This window comes from Paramisgurnus dabryanus, chromosome 6 (assembly GCF_030506205.2).
Source record: "Paramisgurnus dabryanus chromosome 6, PD_genome_1.1, whole genome shotgun sequence".
In the NCBI taxonomy this organism is placed as follows: Eukaryota; Metazoa; Chordata; class Actinopteri; order Cypriniformes; family Cobitidae; genus Paramisgurnus; species Paramisgurnus dabryanus.
The window spans coordinates 14,799,128-14,811,718 of NC_133342.1; the positions used below are offsets into that span (position 1 = coordinate 14,799,128).

A 12,591-nucleotide genomic window follows, 5' to 3' on the forward strand; every position below is an offset into this window, starting at 1 on the left:
GATTGAATTCGTAAAATAAAATTATTATAGATTGTATATATAAAAATACAAATCACTTTGTATAATATTGTACAATGCATGATCCGAAGCAAAAGTTATCTCATTAGCACTTGAACAGCGCATTGGACGTGAGAGCTGGTCATTGACTCCAGTAAAAGACAGTGATTCATATTTTCCAATCTTCATTTGTTTGCTAACATAGACGAAAGCCGGAAACACAATGGCCATGACTTTGTAGACGTGAGTCCTGATCTTGGCATAGTTTTTTTAATGTCAACTAAAATAGACACAGTATCATGTGTTTTCGGAAAAGTGTGTTTTGATGTCACTTTGGTCAAAACAAATGCCATTACATGATATTTTGTTCCATTTTTAGTCACTGTTATGTATTATAGATCATGAGATTTTACAGTTTACAATGGAAATAAATTGTTTTGACTGGTGTGTTATAAAAAATTAATGGGACACATGAAAAACTGTGTTGCCACTGCTCAAAAAGCAATTTATACCAGATTATTTAGAGTAGAGGTCTCCAACCTTTTTGTGAGCTACCACAATGGATAAAACAATCTGAAGGGCTACTTTTTGATATACAGAAGGCTACTTTGCAAAAGTCTTAGGCCACCACCACTACACTAGAAGTTTAAATGTCCATCCATGTTTATTTTCAATCTATTTTATACAAACAGAAAATACAGGAAATATGTACAAAATTAAAAAAAAAAACAATCAGGACTTAATGTCTTCTTTAGGCATCGTTTGTGTATGTGTGACCTCTTTTGGCACTAAACACATCTTGAGCGTTTTTGAGCAGAATGAAGTAAAAAGATTTCTTTCAAATTATAAATTAGGATTTAATTTTATTTAGGTTTAAGAGATCCTGCAGTTTCCTGCTATTGCTCAAGTGGAAGGGGACTTTACCCTTAAAATCTTGACACATCAGTTTACTATTTAATATAGTTTTTAATACTATATACACATTTTCTATATTTTCTGGATGTATTCTATTAAAGAGACTGAGAAACAATTATATAAGATCACTGGCCTAAGACTTTTGCACAGTACTGTAGCCTACTCAAAACATTTATTGTTTTACTTGATATGTTTTATCATTGTTTAAAATGTTAACATACATAAAAGAAGCCAAGCTAATATAAAAATATGTAATGAATAAATATTAAAATTGAGGGTATTTACCTCTCGACGCGCACTAGTTCGTGTGCAGGATCACGTCAGTTTTTTTAACGCTGCTAACAATATCTACATAGCCTACTGTCTACAAACATTAATAATATTAACATTACTTTACATCGTTTAAAAGGTCTACGGGTTTAGCATCAGTGTATGGTCTCTGTTTTGAGATACAGATGCTCTAGCATCATTAATGTAGTATTTTGTGACAGAAGTCCAAATGACAACATGCAAAATATGAACGTGACTTCTTACCTTTGTGTTGATATAACAATCGCAAGTCGAATGTGCTTTGGGGGTGTAACTCATAGACTCGCATGCACCATGTTGGAGACCAAACAAATCGAATATATTTTTGTACATAGGCTTTCTAATATAGATTTTTTTTTTTTTACTTTTTATTTATATTTGTTGTCTTTCCCACAACAAAAACATTAAAAAAATAATACAGATTATTTTTAAAGAAACAGAATATCACATATTTTAGTCTGTAGTGTAACATTAAGTACTTATGGTGGCCTTATATTTATGGGCAATTATGGCAACTTTTTAATATAGAGTAAACTAATAACTATAAAATCAATTAAAAATAAAAAGTGAATGTTAGCAGAGGATGTTTTACAGTAATTAATTTAATTAAAGGCAAGCCTGTAGCTCATTTGGAAGAGCACTGCGTATGCACTGCAAAGGTCATGGGTTACACAAAAAATGTGTAGCCTGAATGCACTTTAAGTCGCTTTGCATAAAATCATCTGTCCTATATATTTAAGAATTATTTTGTTCTGCACTTACACTTCTGCATAGCACTGAAATATTTTAGGTACTCAGTTGAAACTGGTTATAGAAGCACAATATAAATGATGTATGCTTGTATTATCACATGATGCTATACGGCTGTAGTTAATGGGGTAAAACAATTTTTTAGGGTCCAGGGGCCCCACATATTTTTTTAAGTGTTATTTGTAAAATGCCAGTATAATATACAGTTTTGAAATAAATGTGTCTGCTAAATGTCAAAAATTTTAAGTGACATGTCCACATTTCACAAACTTGTCTGCACCTTAATACTGGTTATTAAAGTATTAGTAAAGCATGCTGATTTGCAAGCCCAACCCATCAGGCAGTTGAACACCATCAAAAAAGTAAAACTTTCTCCATGTCTTAAGGTAGACAATGGTAACAGTACACAATGTTCCCGGACTGGAGGAACAGCCCCTTTGTGCAGCTGACAGAAAAAACACAAAACTCTTTATTCGTTTTAATTTAGTTACTTACATGTTATGAAAATGTACATTTTTTGTGCGTATTAAAGACATGTTTTAGGCTTGCAACTAGCATAGCGTTAAAAAATGTAAGAAATAGCACAATGCATTAGTGCAGGACAAGAACTAGACCATACCATGATTACGGGGGGAGAGAGGGTGACAATTCTATACATCAACATTACAATGTCATTTACATACGTGCATATGATTAATACAGAGTTCTGAAACTTTTTGGATATATGCTGATAAAGTTAAGGCTACATAGTAATATAAAGTATTAGAGTGATAATACAGTTTACTTAAAACAACACAACTAAAGGCTCTTGCTTAAATAGTGTCCCCTACGTAGGTCTATGGTATCGTCCAAAGACACTTATAACGTCCCAAGCTTTGTAAGAGTTTGGTACATTCACAAGATTGTTCGGTATGGATATGTAGTTTAATTCAGGGTGATATAAGCAAGCTAAACTATTTAGAAAAGTGATGATGTATATTTCTCTTACCTGTGATCATTGACTTTAGTGTTACGTTGTTTTTTTTACCGACTGTCTGACGGATTTTTACGACTGGACACTTGGATTAAGACGGAACATACGGAGTTTTAACATTTTGAACGTTGCCCTGCCGTTTTTTTCTGCGTTACTTACATAAATACTTTTGGGATTCGTTTGTTTTTGTTTTACGATTAGGTTTGCAGTATTTGTACGCTTTAATTTAGTTGTCCAACACAATCCATTGTTTGAAAATATGTCATCGTCTTCAGAGCCGTTTTCTTATATCGAAATGAGTCGAGTCAACACGACCGGCACAGGTACGTAACTTTTATTCTTTTCATATTTCCTTCTTTAACATTTACACGAGCTATTTCTTCAGTTTCAATCGCACTGTCTTTGTTCTGGGTCGAGCACAGGGTTTGTGTCATACTTGCAGTTAAACTAGCTAACAACAACCTACAATCAATATTCGGTGATGGTAACATTTGTGAAAGTTATTATAAAAGTAAGTTGACATAGTCTAGGGTTTTTTTTATATTCGTTGACTTCTGCATGTCTCAACATGTCATCGCTGAGTTCACCGAGGTCACCAGTACGGGCCACGAAATTGCCAATCCTACTATGGGAAAGTTGCAGCTCATGAATATTAAATAGGCAATCGTGACGTCGCTTGGTAACAGCCATAAGCTTCCAGTAGCGTAAGATGATTAATATTCGTGTCCTACGTAGCCGCTTACTTTCAGCCAATGCCGTCTGACTGCTAGTGGTAACGTCACGGTATTTAAATGGTATTCATGAGGAGCGGTGTCTCCATAGTAGGATTCGTTAAACCGCAAACGGGAATACCGGGGAAATCCTAAGCGTTTCTAGTCTACAGCTGTCACCCATTGCAGTCTGCACATTGCTCCAGACAGACGTCTTTATAGAAACGTATCATGTTTAGCACTAATGTTGGCTGGTGAAGTGTGAATAGTTTAAATGTTGGGAATTGAAGTTTCTGTGTCTGCTGGCCATCTGCTTTTCATTACAGGAACGGTGCCTCGCGTTTCTCCATTCATTTCCTTTCACATGCACATTTAGATTTCTCAAGTAGATTACTAATGTTTGTTTATAATGTAGATGCCAATTCTACCAGTTGTTTTTATTTTATAAGGGAACCAGTTTAGGGTTATGTTGTGTAAACTGACATTTGAGCCAATGAAAAATAAGCTGAAGGTAAATAAATGTTAAGGCCTAATTCAATTTACTGGGTCAACATAATAAAATGCATAATCATGCATAATACTTCAAAAATAATACAATATATACATATGTTTTTTAAAAAACATGACATTTCTAGTTTGTGATGTTAAATTGCCAACAACATTTAAGAAAGGTTTGCGTAGATTAAGCAATTGTTGAACTATTTAATAATAAATTGTGTGTTATTTTTTGTTACCGTATTCAGAGATCAGTAATGATGATCCTCTACTGGGAGAGGTGGACCCAAATGCTTTGTTACAGGATGCCGAGTGGTACTGGGGTGACGTATCACGGTGAGAATTTTTTTTTATAAATTATTTTAAATATTAACCATTTTATTATATAACTTACTTAGTTTTATACCGTTTGAAGAATGTTAAAAATGTAATCATTAAAACAACTTGCATTAAATCTTTGACTATTAGAGAGCAAGTGAATGAAATACTCTACGGCTTGCCCGACGGTGCTTTCCTGGTTCGAAATGCTTCCTCCAAGGTGCAGGGCGAATATACGTTAACAGTACGGTAAGCACCAGATATTTGTTTTGGCGAAAACAGAATTGTCATGTGTATTGAACAACAGTGACCGACTAATCGTTTATACATTTGTACAGGAACAATTCATCAAACAAACTCATTAGGATCCATCATCAGGATGGGAAGTATGGATTTTCCGAGCCTCTCACCTTCAGCTCCGTGCCAGAGTTGATATCTTACTACAGGACCAGAAGCTTAGCCCAATACAACACTGCCCTGGATGTCACATTGGCGTATCCAGTGTGCCACCGTAGTCCGGTTAGTATTTACTTGATGATTGTCGATTTTAAAATGTTTCATTTCTTTCATTCGAGTATTTGTATTCATAAAGCATTTTGGGTTTTCAGGAATTGCCTGTGAAGGATGAGTATTTGAGTGCAACCAGAGAAAAACTCCAAGAATATTTAAGACTATTTCAAAAGGCAACAGAGTATGACCAGCTATATGATGCATATGCTACGTTATTACAGGTAAATCTTGAAAAATGATCGAATGGAAGCTAACATAACTCTTGGAAAACATGAACAATGTATGTAAATTCTTTAAGATTTTTTCCGTATTGTTTTTTTACAGGAAATCCAAAGGAGAAAAACTCTTGATGCCGTAAATATATCAGATATCTCCGAAGAACAGTGTCATCCCCAAGAGATTACATTTAAAGACTTTGATGAGAGAATCTACAGTAATCTGAATGAGTGAGTGTCCATTTGATCCGCTACATGCTATCCCGGTCTCACAGACATGGCTTTAGCCGAGTCCCAGACTAACAGACGTGTTTGATGTCGTAATCTTAAAATATGCCAGTGCCATTTGATTTGTCTCGAGATACACACCAGTAAAATCCTTTTTTAAGGCATGTTTGTTTATTAAAGATGCTTAAACATCCTAATTTAACTAATGCCTAGTCCTGGCTTTAGCTAAGCCTAGGGATGCACCGATAGGATTTTTTTGGGCCGATACCGATGCAGATTTAAACAGACAACTTCTGGCCAATACCGATATTAAACACTTGTACTAAACAGTTGGTCTATTAGCTAGTTTATTTCTGCATCAAATTATTTTTACTGAACATGGATTGGATCTAATTAACATTCAACTGACCAACATAATAAGAGAGGCACAAATTAAGCTAAAACAAATATAATAGCATGACAACCTTAAAAGGTGGTTTTTGCTATTCAGCATTTATTTTATTAACAACATTAACTCATTTTTTACATATATTGGATTTCTTTATGCAGTTAATTAATAAACAATCGGTATCGGCCTTTCTCGTGCTATTGCCGATATGCCGATGGTTTAAAATTCATCAAAAATCGGCCGATAAATATCGGCGGCCGATACATCGGTGCATCACTAGCTAAGCCTTATCTTTGAAACCAGGCAAATATGTACTGATCACATCAGAGGTCCTTAATGAGCACTAGTGTTTCTTATGCTATGTACACCCCAAACGCGGGACATCGCGTTACTCGTTCTAAATTACTTGCGGGATTTAACTTCAAACATTTTCAACTTGTGCGACGATGCGTTTTAGGCGAATAGCGAGTGTTTTCGCGGCAAACGCGCTGCCCATATCGCGGCATTCACATCGCCCCATGCGAGGACGCGTCTAATCGCGTCTTTGTATTGACTTTGTATGTAATCTATTCGCGCTAATCGTTGAACTCGCATCTGGTGTGAACCCACAGCTAAGGGTTGTATTGTAAGACTCTTGCTTCGTATTTGAAAGCATAAGCACTTTTATCGCAGACACAAATAATAAAAATGTTTTTTTTTTTTGTGAAAAATAAAGAAATGGGGATGGATATTATGCAAATCAAGGTACCGAGATGCTAGGGGTGGTTGCTGTGGTGTCCAGGAGTCTTACTTATAAAGCGTGTGTATGCACAAAACCTGGCTAGAAACATGCAAACACCACTTTCCACGCAAAGGTTGCGATCTAAAAAAAAAAACTTGACACGAGAATGGGCTTGCAAGGTGGGATCTAAGGATGATTCATGTATGCACACTTGCGGGTGATCTGTGATTTATAAAGGGAACATTGCTTTGCCTTTGTTTTATAAGTCTTAATATTTTTTTGACATATGCAATTTTTGGCTTTTGTGCACGTAGACGTTCAGTAAGGATCCTACGCACAGTTTTATAAATGAGACCCCTGAACATTTTTAATGTGTTTGTATACTTTTGCTAGATGGTTGTTATTTCGCTCTGGTTTCGCTATGGGTGTTTCCAAGGGAAAATAATTAAGCTGCAATAATATCCTTGTCCCTAGCTCTGGTTTCCGCTTTTAGTGCAAGTCTATAGGATTGTATGCAAACAGTTTTCGAAAATTATTCACTTCAAATTATTTCAGATATTAAGAATATTTTATTCAATCTTGTATAGTTTTTTTTTTTAAATAATAGCAAGACTTGAACAAATGAATTTCCCATTGTTGACCAAGTCATGGGCAGCCAGTGTAGACATGTCTGATTGCTTTGTCTGATGCAATAGCACTGTAAGGTCTGTTGGAGACATGGCTGGTCATGTGAATGGACATTTAGAGGAACAGCTGTGATACTGCATGCAGACCTAGATCTGTTTTATCGGTCACATCTAGGGATGCACCGATAGGATTTTTTCGGGCTAATGCCGATACCGATTTAAACAGACAACTTCTGGCCGATACCGATATTAAACACTTGTGTACAATACTATACAGTTGGTCTATTAGCTAGTTTATTTCTGCATCAAATTATTTTTACTGAACATGGATTTGATCTAATTAACATTCAACTGACCAACATAATAAGAGAGGCACAAATTAAGCTAAAACAAATATAATAAGACAGCATGACAACCTTCAAAGGTGGTATTTGCTATTCAGCATTTATTTTATTAAAAACATTAACTCATTTTTTACATATAGTGGATTTATTTATGCGGTTAATTAATAAACAATCGGTATCTGCCTTTCTCATGCTATTGCCGATATGCTGATGGTTTCAAATTCATCAAAAATCGGCCGATAAATATCGGCGGCCGATACATCGGTGCATCACTAGTCACATCATAATGCGGATGTATAACAAAATTATTGTGAACCAAACAAAGGGTTCAATAAACATGATTATATATATTTTTTTAGAAATCTTTGTGATTTTAAGAGTGATTGCTTTCTCAGATGTCCTTGTGGGGTGAAAGATGAGCAAGAGAAGAGTGTGGAGAACCTAGAGGAAGCCAGCTGGTTCGTGGGAGATCTCAGTCGAACTGAGGCAGAGGAGCTGCTTTATGGGAAACCATCTGGAGCTTTCCTCATTCGCAACAGCAGCACGAAGGATTGCTATGCCTGCTCTGTAATGTAAGTAATTAAACAGCATCACTGATATTAAATAATAACAGTGGCGGCCGGTGACTTCTTTTTTTTTTTGAGGGAACTCGATGCGAAGTTTGTCACATGTATGTAGCCCGTCATGTGTGTGGTTCGTAATTTCCCAATACGTGATCTGCACGTCGAGTGATCCTATGTGCATCACGTGTCTTGTCATAATAAGTGCCTGCTGCAGATGCGTCTAAAGGGTTTATGATAAGAGACGCTCATAATCTCATGCGTAATCAGAGTTTAATGTTAAGGGAGTGTCTTGCGTGAATTTTGTGAACGTGAGCGTCTCTTATCATAAACTGTTTTGACAAACACGTGATGCACATGGTTCACATGATGCAACAAACACATATTTTGTTGAAAAGAAAGAAATTGGACACCCCCTTCTATTTATCATGTTTGTCTTTTTCAGCTGCATATTATTATGTAAGATCAAGCTTACAATTTTGCAATCTTCTTAGATAAACAATATATTGCAGAATGGGGCATACAGAATAGATTTGTGGTTTTCATTGTGTCGATGTCAAAGAGGATTCCACATGTAAAATAGTTTTCTTAGTCTTGTGCATGGCCTTCACAAAGCTTGGACTTAGCAACCCCTAATAATGAAAGCCACTGTCTGGCTGCATTGACATTTTTGGATAGGTGCAAATCCATAGAAAAAAAGAAAGCTTTTATGTCCGTAAAGGGAAGAGCAACGCTCTTTCATGCCAATGGTTATTTAAAATACAAGTATTTAAAATAAACACAGGTGTGGCGGTCAGGTGTCCGTTTATTTTTGGCCATAACAAGAACAAGTAAACTTAAAAGACTTAAAAGACTTGTGCAAAACGTGTGCAACTTTGATTTCCAGAAATTATATAATGGCAACCAATCCGATCGAATCTTGCTGTTTTTAAGTACTAGTAATTTTTGAGAATAAAATGCCTAATCCCATCATCTCTATATCCACAGGGTTGGCAATCAGGTGAGGCACTGTGTGATTCGCCAAACCGAGCACGGTTGCGGTTTTGTTGAACCGTTTAATCTGCACAAGTCTTTGAAGGACCTTGTTATGCACTACCATCACACCTCCCTGGCACAGCACAACCAGGCTTTGGACGTCCGGCTCATGTATCCAGTCCACATGTCACCCGCTCCTGCCGTTCACAGCTGAGTTTGCTTGGCTTGACCGCAGACGACTTCTTGATGAAGATCACCAAGTGCACTAAGACTGAGCAAGACTGCGCCAGAGTTGGCACATCGCTTTGTATAACAATGTGCACAGCGTGCATTGTGGGAAGGATGGAACCAACCGTTAAGGCTGTTGAATATATTGCACTTTCCAAAGGATAATGCATTCCACATGGTCATAATGATACACACCAGTACTTGAACAATATTTGATGAGCCCACTGTAGACATGTTTACAACATTAACAATATGAACAACAGGATTTGTAAGTGGAAGGTTTTAGCGGTGAGGAATGCATTTGATTTTTCCTTTAAATTCAATCATCTTTGGAAGCATTTAAAAATGTATTATGTGAATGTAGCACTATGGGGTGCATTGCATTTATTGAAAGCCAAACTTTCAAATCTTGCTTTATTTCAAAGGCAAGAGACATTATGTGCAGTTCATGTTTCTTTATGCACCCAAGTAAGGATTTTATGTTGACGCAGGGTATATTTGTTCCAGAGTTACTGTCTTCAAAAAGCGTTTTTAAAGGTCAGATACAGTCTGATAGAAGAAAACTTGAATATTTGGAGCCCAGTTAAAAGGAACACAAAATGTACTTGTTGAATTTAAGTTTGTGGCATATTTCTAATGTTTACTATTTTTACTATGCTTTTTAGGAAAGCCAGTTTAATTGTCTTATGGGCTGAACAGCCTACTTTATTGACTTCATGAATGCGTTGAGTTTAACAAATGAGTGAGTCTGGTGAATGACACGATGCCAAACTGCTCATTCTTAAAATGAGCAAATCTTTTTTTAAATGGTATTTTATTTTACTTTTTGCTACAGAGTTTAATCTTGCATGCTTCTTTAAAAAATAAAAAGATTGAGAATAAGTTCAGAGTCTGTGACTGATTTGTTTTGTATATCAAGAAAATATTTAGGAAATAACATACATTTTTGACAGTATAGCTCAACGGCTACAACATTGCACTAGTAATTACAAGGTCAATAGGTTTGACTCCCAACAAATGCACATACATTACTCTGAAAAACTGATTGCTTAACCACTAAAATTTTTGCTGAATTGGGCATTCCTGTATTTAAAAGAGTCATCATACTTGGGAGTTAATAAAAATTGTTATTTTAGAGACATATTTTGTCGTTAAGTTGCTTCGAAAAGACTCATCTACCAAATGCATAAATGTAAACAAAGATACAAGTTTACTTGCTTCTGTTACTGTATTTTTCTGGCATATATTTTGATGCTCACATTGGCCTCAAGCTCAGTCCAACTGTATTATGGGAAAACATCGGAATGATCAGTTATTCCTGATAAAAAAGAAAACAAATACTGATCATGGCATATTGTAAAAAAGGATTGTGGTGCAAAAGTATTTGCAATTTTTTTGTTTTATTTGCTTAGTTTGTTATGAAAACATAGTGTAAATTATTGCAAGGTAAATACAATAATTGCGTTATGCTATCAAAATTTACTTTAATAAAAATCACATATTCCAAACTTGCTGGAACAAGGTTGAAATAATGTAAAACTTTAGGTTTATTTTTATAGAGTTACTAGTATGGGTACTTTGCAATGCACTAACCACATATCTAAATTTATATTCACAAATGACACTGGGAATTACTCAGTATACCTAGCGTGACACTGTTTACAGGAATTTGTTTTTGCAATGCTAGTAATACCTTTGCTACAGTGTATTAAGTGGGCACATTAGAACAAGGATGTTCTTGGGGATATCCCTCATGAGAACTGTGTTAAGGATTAGCCCTCACTCTCTGTGTCAGCAGTGCAGATGGGCTTTAAGAGCTTTGTGAACGTGTGGCAGTGTGTCAAGTGCACTTTCCAAGTTACATCATGCAAGAACAGCTTGTGTGCTAGTAAACCATGATTTATTTATGTGTATGTTTTTATACAGCTAAAACAAAACTCTTTATCTCAAACAGAGATAGCATTTACATGTGCTTCTTCAAATAAAATGTTGTTTGCAATTTTTTTTTATTAACTGTTAATTCACATAGCTATTACGTAACCCAGAAAGGTTTAAGAAAGATCACACTTTAAAAAAAATATACGCAAATTTTTCATTATATTTATTTATAAGGACGGCAATCTAAATTATCATTAAATACGTATAATAAATAAGAAATTACGACTGTCTGTCAAGATCCGATCCTGTTCTGTGTTTCCCGGTCTTGTACTTTTATTTTGAAGTTCCGTTTTCTTTGCACCTCTAGTTGCAGTTTGCCGTTGCAGACTCCGGAGGTCGCATATGCAGGCTCCAAACGTCATCAAACCTGGGTTATTTAAGTTAACTGAGCATTACATTTGCAAGTCATAAGCATATTACAACTATTTACGATTAACTTACAATAATAGTCAATTTTATAATTGTTAATATTCTGAAATAACACTGCCTTGACGTATGCAGCCTGCAAATGCGACTTCCAGAGGCTGCAGCCTTCGGTTTGAGAAATGGCCTTTTCCTGTCTGTCGTCCATGTTTGTAGTTCTTTTGTTCATTGGTTCTCGTTTGATTGTGGTCAGTTGTTTTGTCACTCGTTGTTTGTTTATTAAATGGCTTCATGTCTTCGTTTGAGGTTTCTTTGAATTCTTGTTTTATGTTTAAATAAACCAGCTGCATTTGCATCCGCTGCCTTTTCTCCATCAGTGCCACGACTTAATATTTTGGTGCTTAAGGCATTAGAAATATTTGTATTCATAGTCTCACTTATACTGAAGGTACATTCTGTAAATTTTTAAATCTGTGAAGGCCTATTTTATAATATTTCAAAAATATCATTTAAATAAATACATTGTATGAAGAAAAATGCTGAAGTCAGAGTCCGGTGAGGATCTGGCCCAGAGTTGTTTGCTGTCTGGAAAGTCTTTATTCGCATGAGAAAAAGCGCAGTGTTGGGTAAGTTACTCAAAAAAAGTAATTAATTACTAGTTACATATTCAATCATGTAATTAGATTACTTTACAAATTACTCTCTCCAAATAGTATTTAATTACTTATTACTAATTACTTTCTAAATCCTATTTAGTACATGATACAAGGATAGGCTTGAAATGTCTCGAAGAAATAATATATAAAAGTACATCAATTATTCTGGTCTCACTTTAGGGTCCGATTCTCTCTATTAATTAACTATTAACTACGTTTGCCTCAATATACTCCAACTCCTGCTTATTAATACTAAAGAAGTTGTTCATTTAAAGTAGTGGTAGAAATGGGGAGTGTAAAGGACGTAGAATAAGGTTTTGCAGAATCAGGCATATGTGCTATTAAGTATTAATGAACAGCCAGCCTCTCATT

The 12,591-nt window shown here is 35.5% G+C and overlaps 1 protein-coding gene across 1 annotated transcript; it reads left to right on the forward strand.

Moving 5' to 3' along the window:
- The first annotated feature begins 2,848 nt into the window (after nucleotides 1-2,848).
- On the forward strand, nucleotides 2,849-10,144 carry pik3r3a (phosphoinositide-3-kinase, regulatory subunit 3a (gamma)). Its single transcript, XM_065267528.2, has 8 exons — nucleotides 2,849-3,267; nucleotides 4,398-4,485; nucleotides 4,618-4,716; nucleotides 4,806-4,986; nucleotides 5,076-5,198; nucleotides 5,302-5,423; nucleotides 7,895-8,071; nucleotides 9,047-10,144. Exons 1-8 carry the CDS (start codon nucleotides 3,204-3,206, stop codon nucleotides 9,246-9,248), a joined length of 1,056 nt encoding a protein of 351 aa, XP_065123600.1. The 5' UTR covers nucleotides 2,849-3,203; the 3' UTR covers nucleotides 9,249-10,144.
- The last annotated feature ends 2,447 nt before the right edge of the window (nucleotides 10,145-12,591 follow it).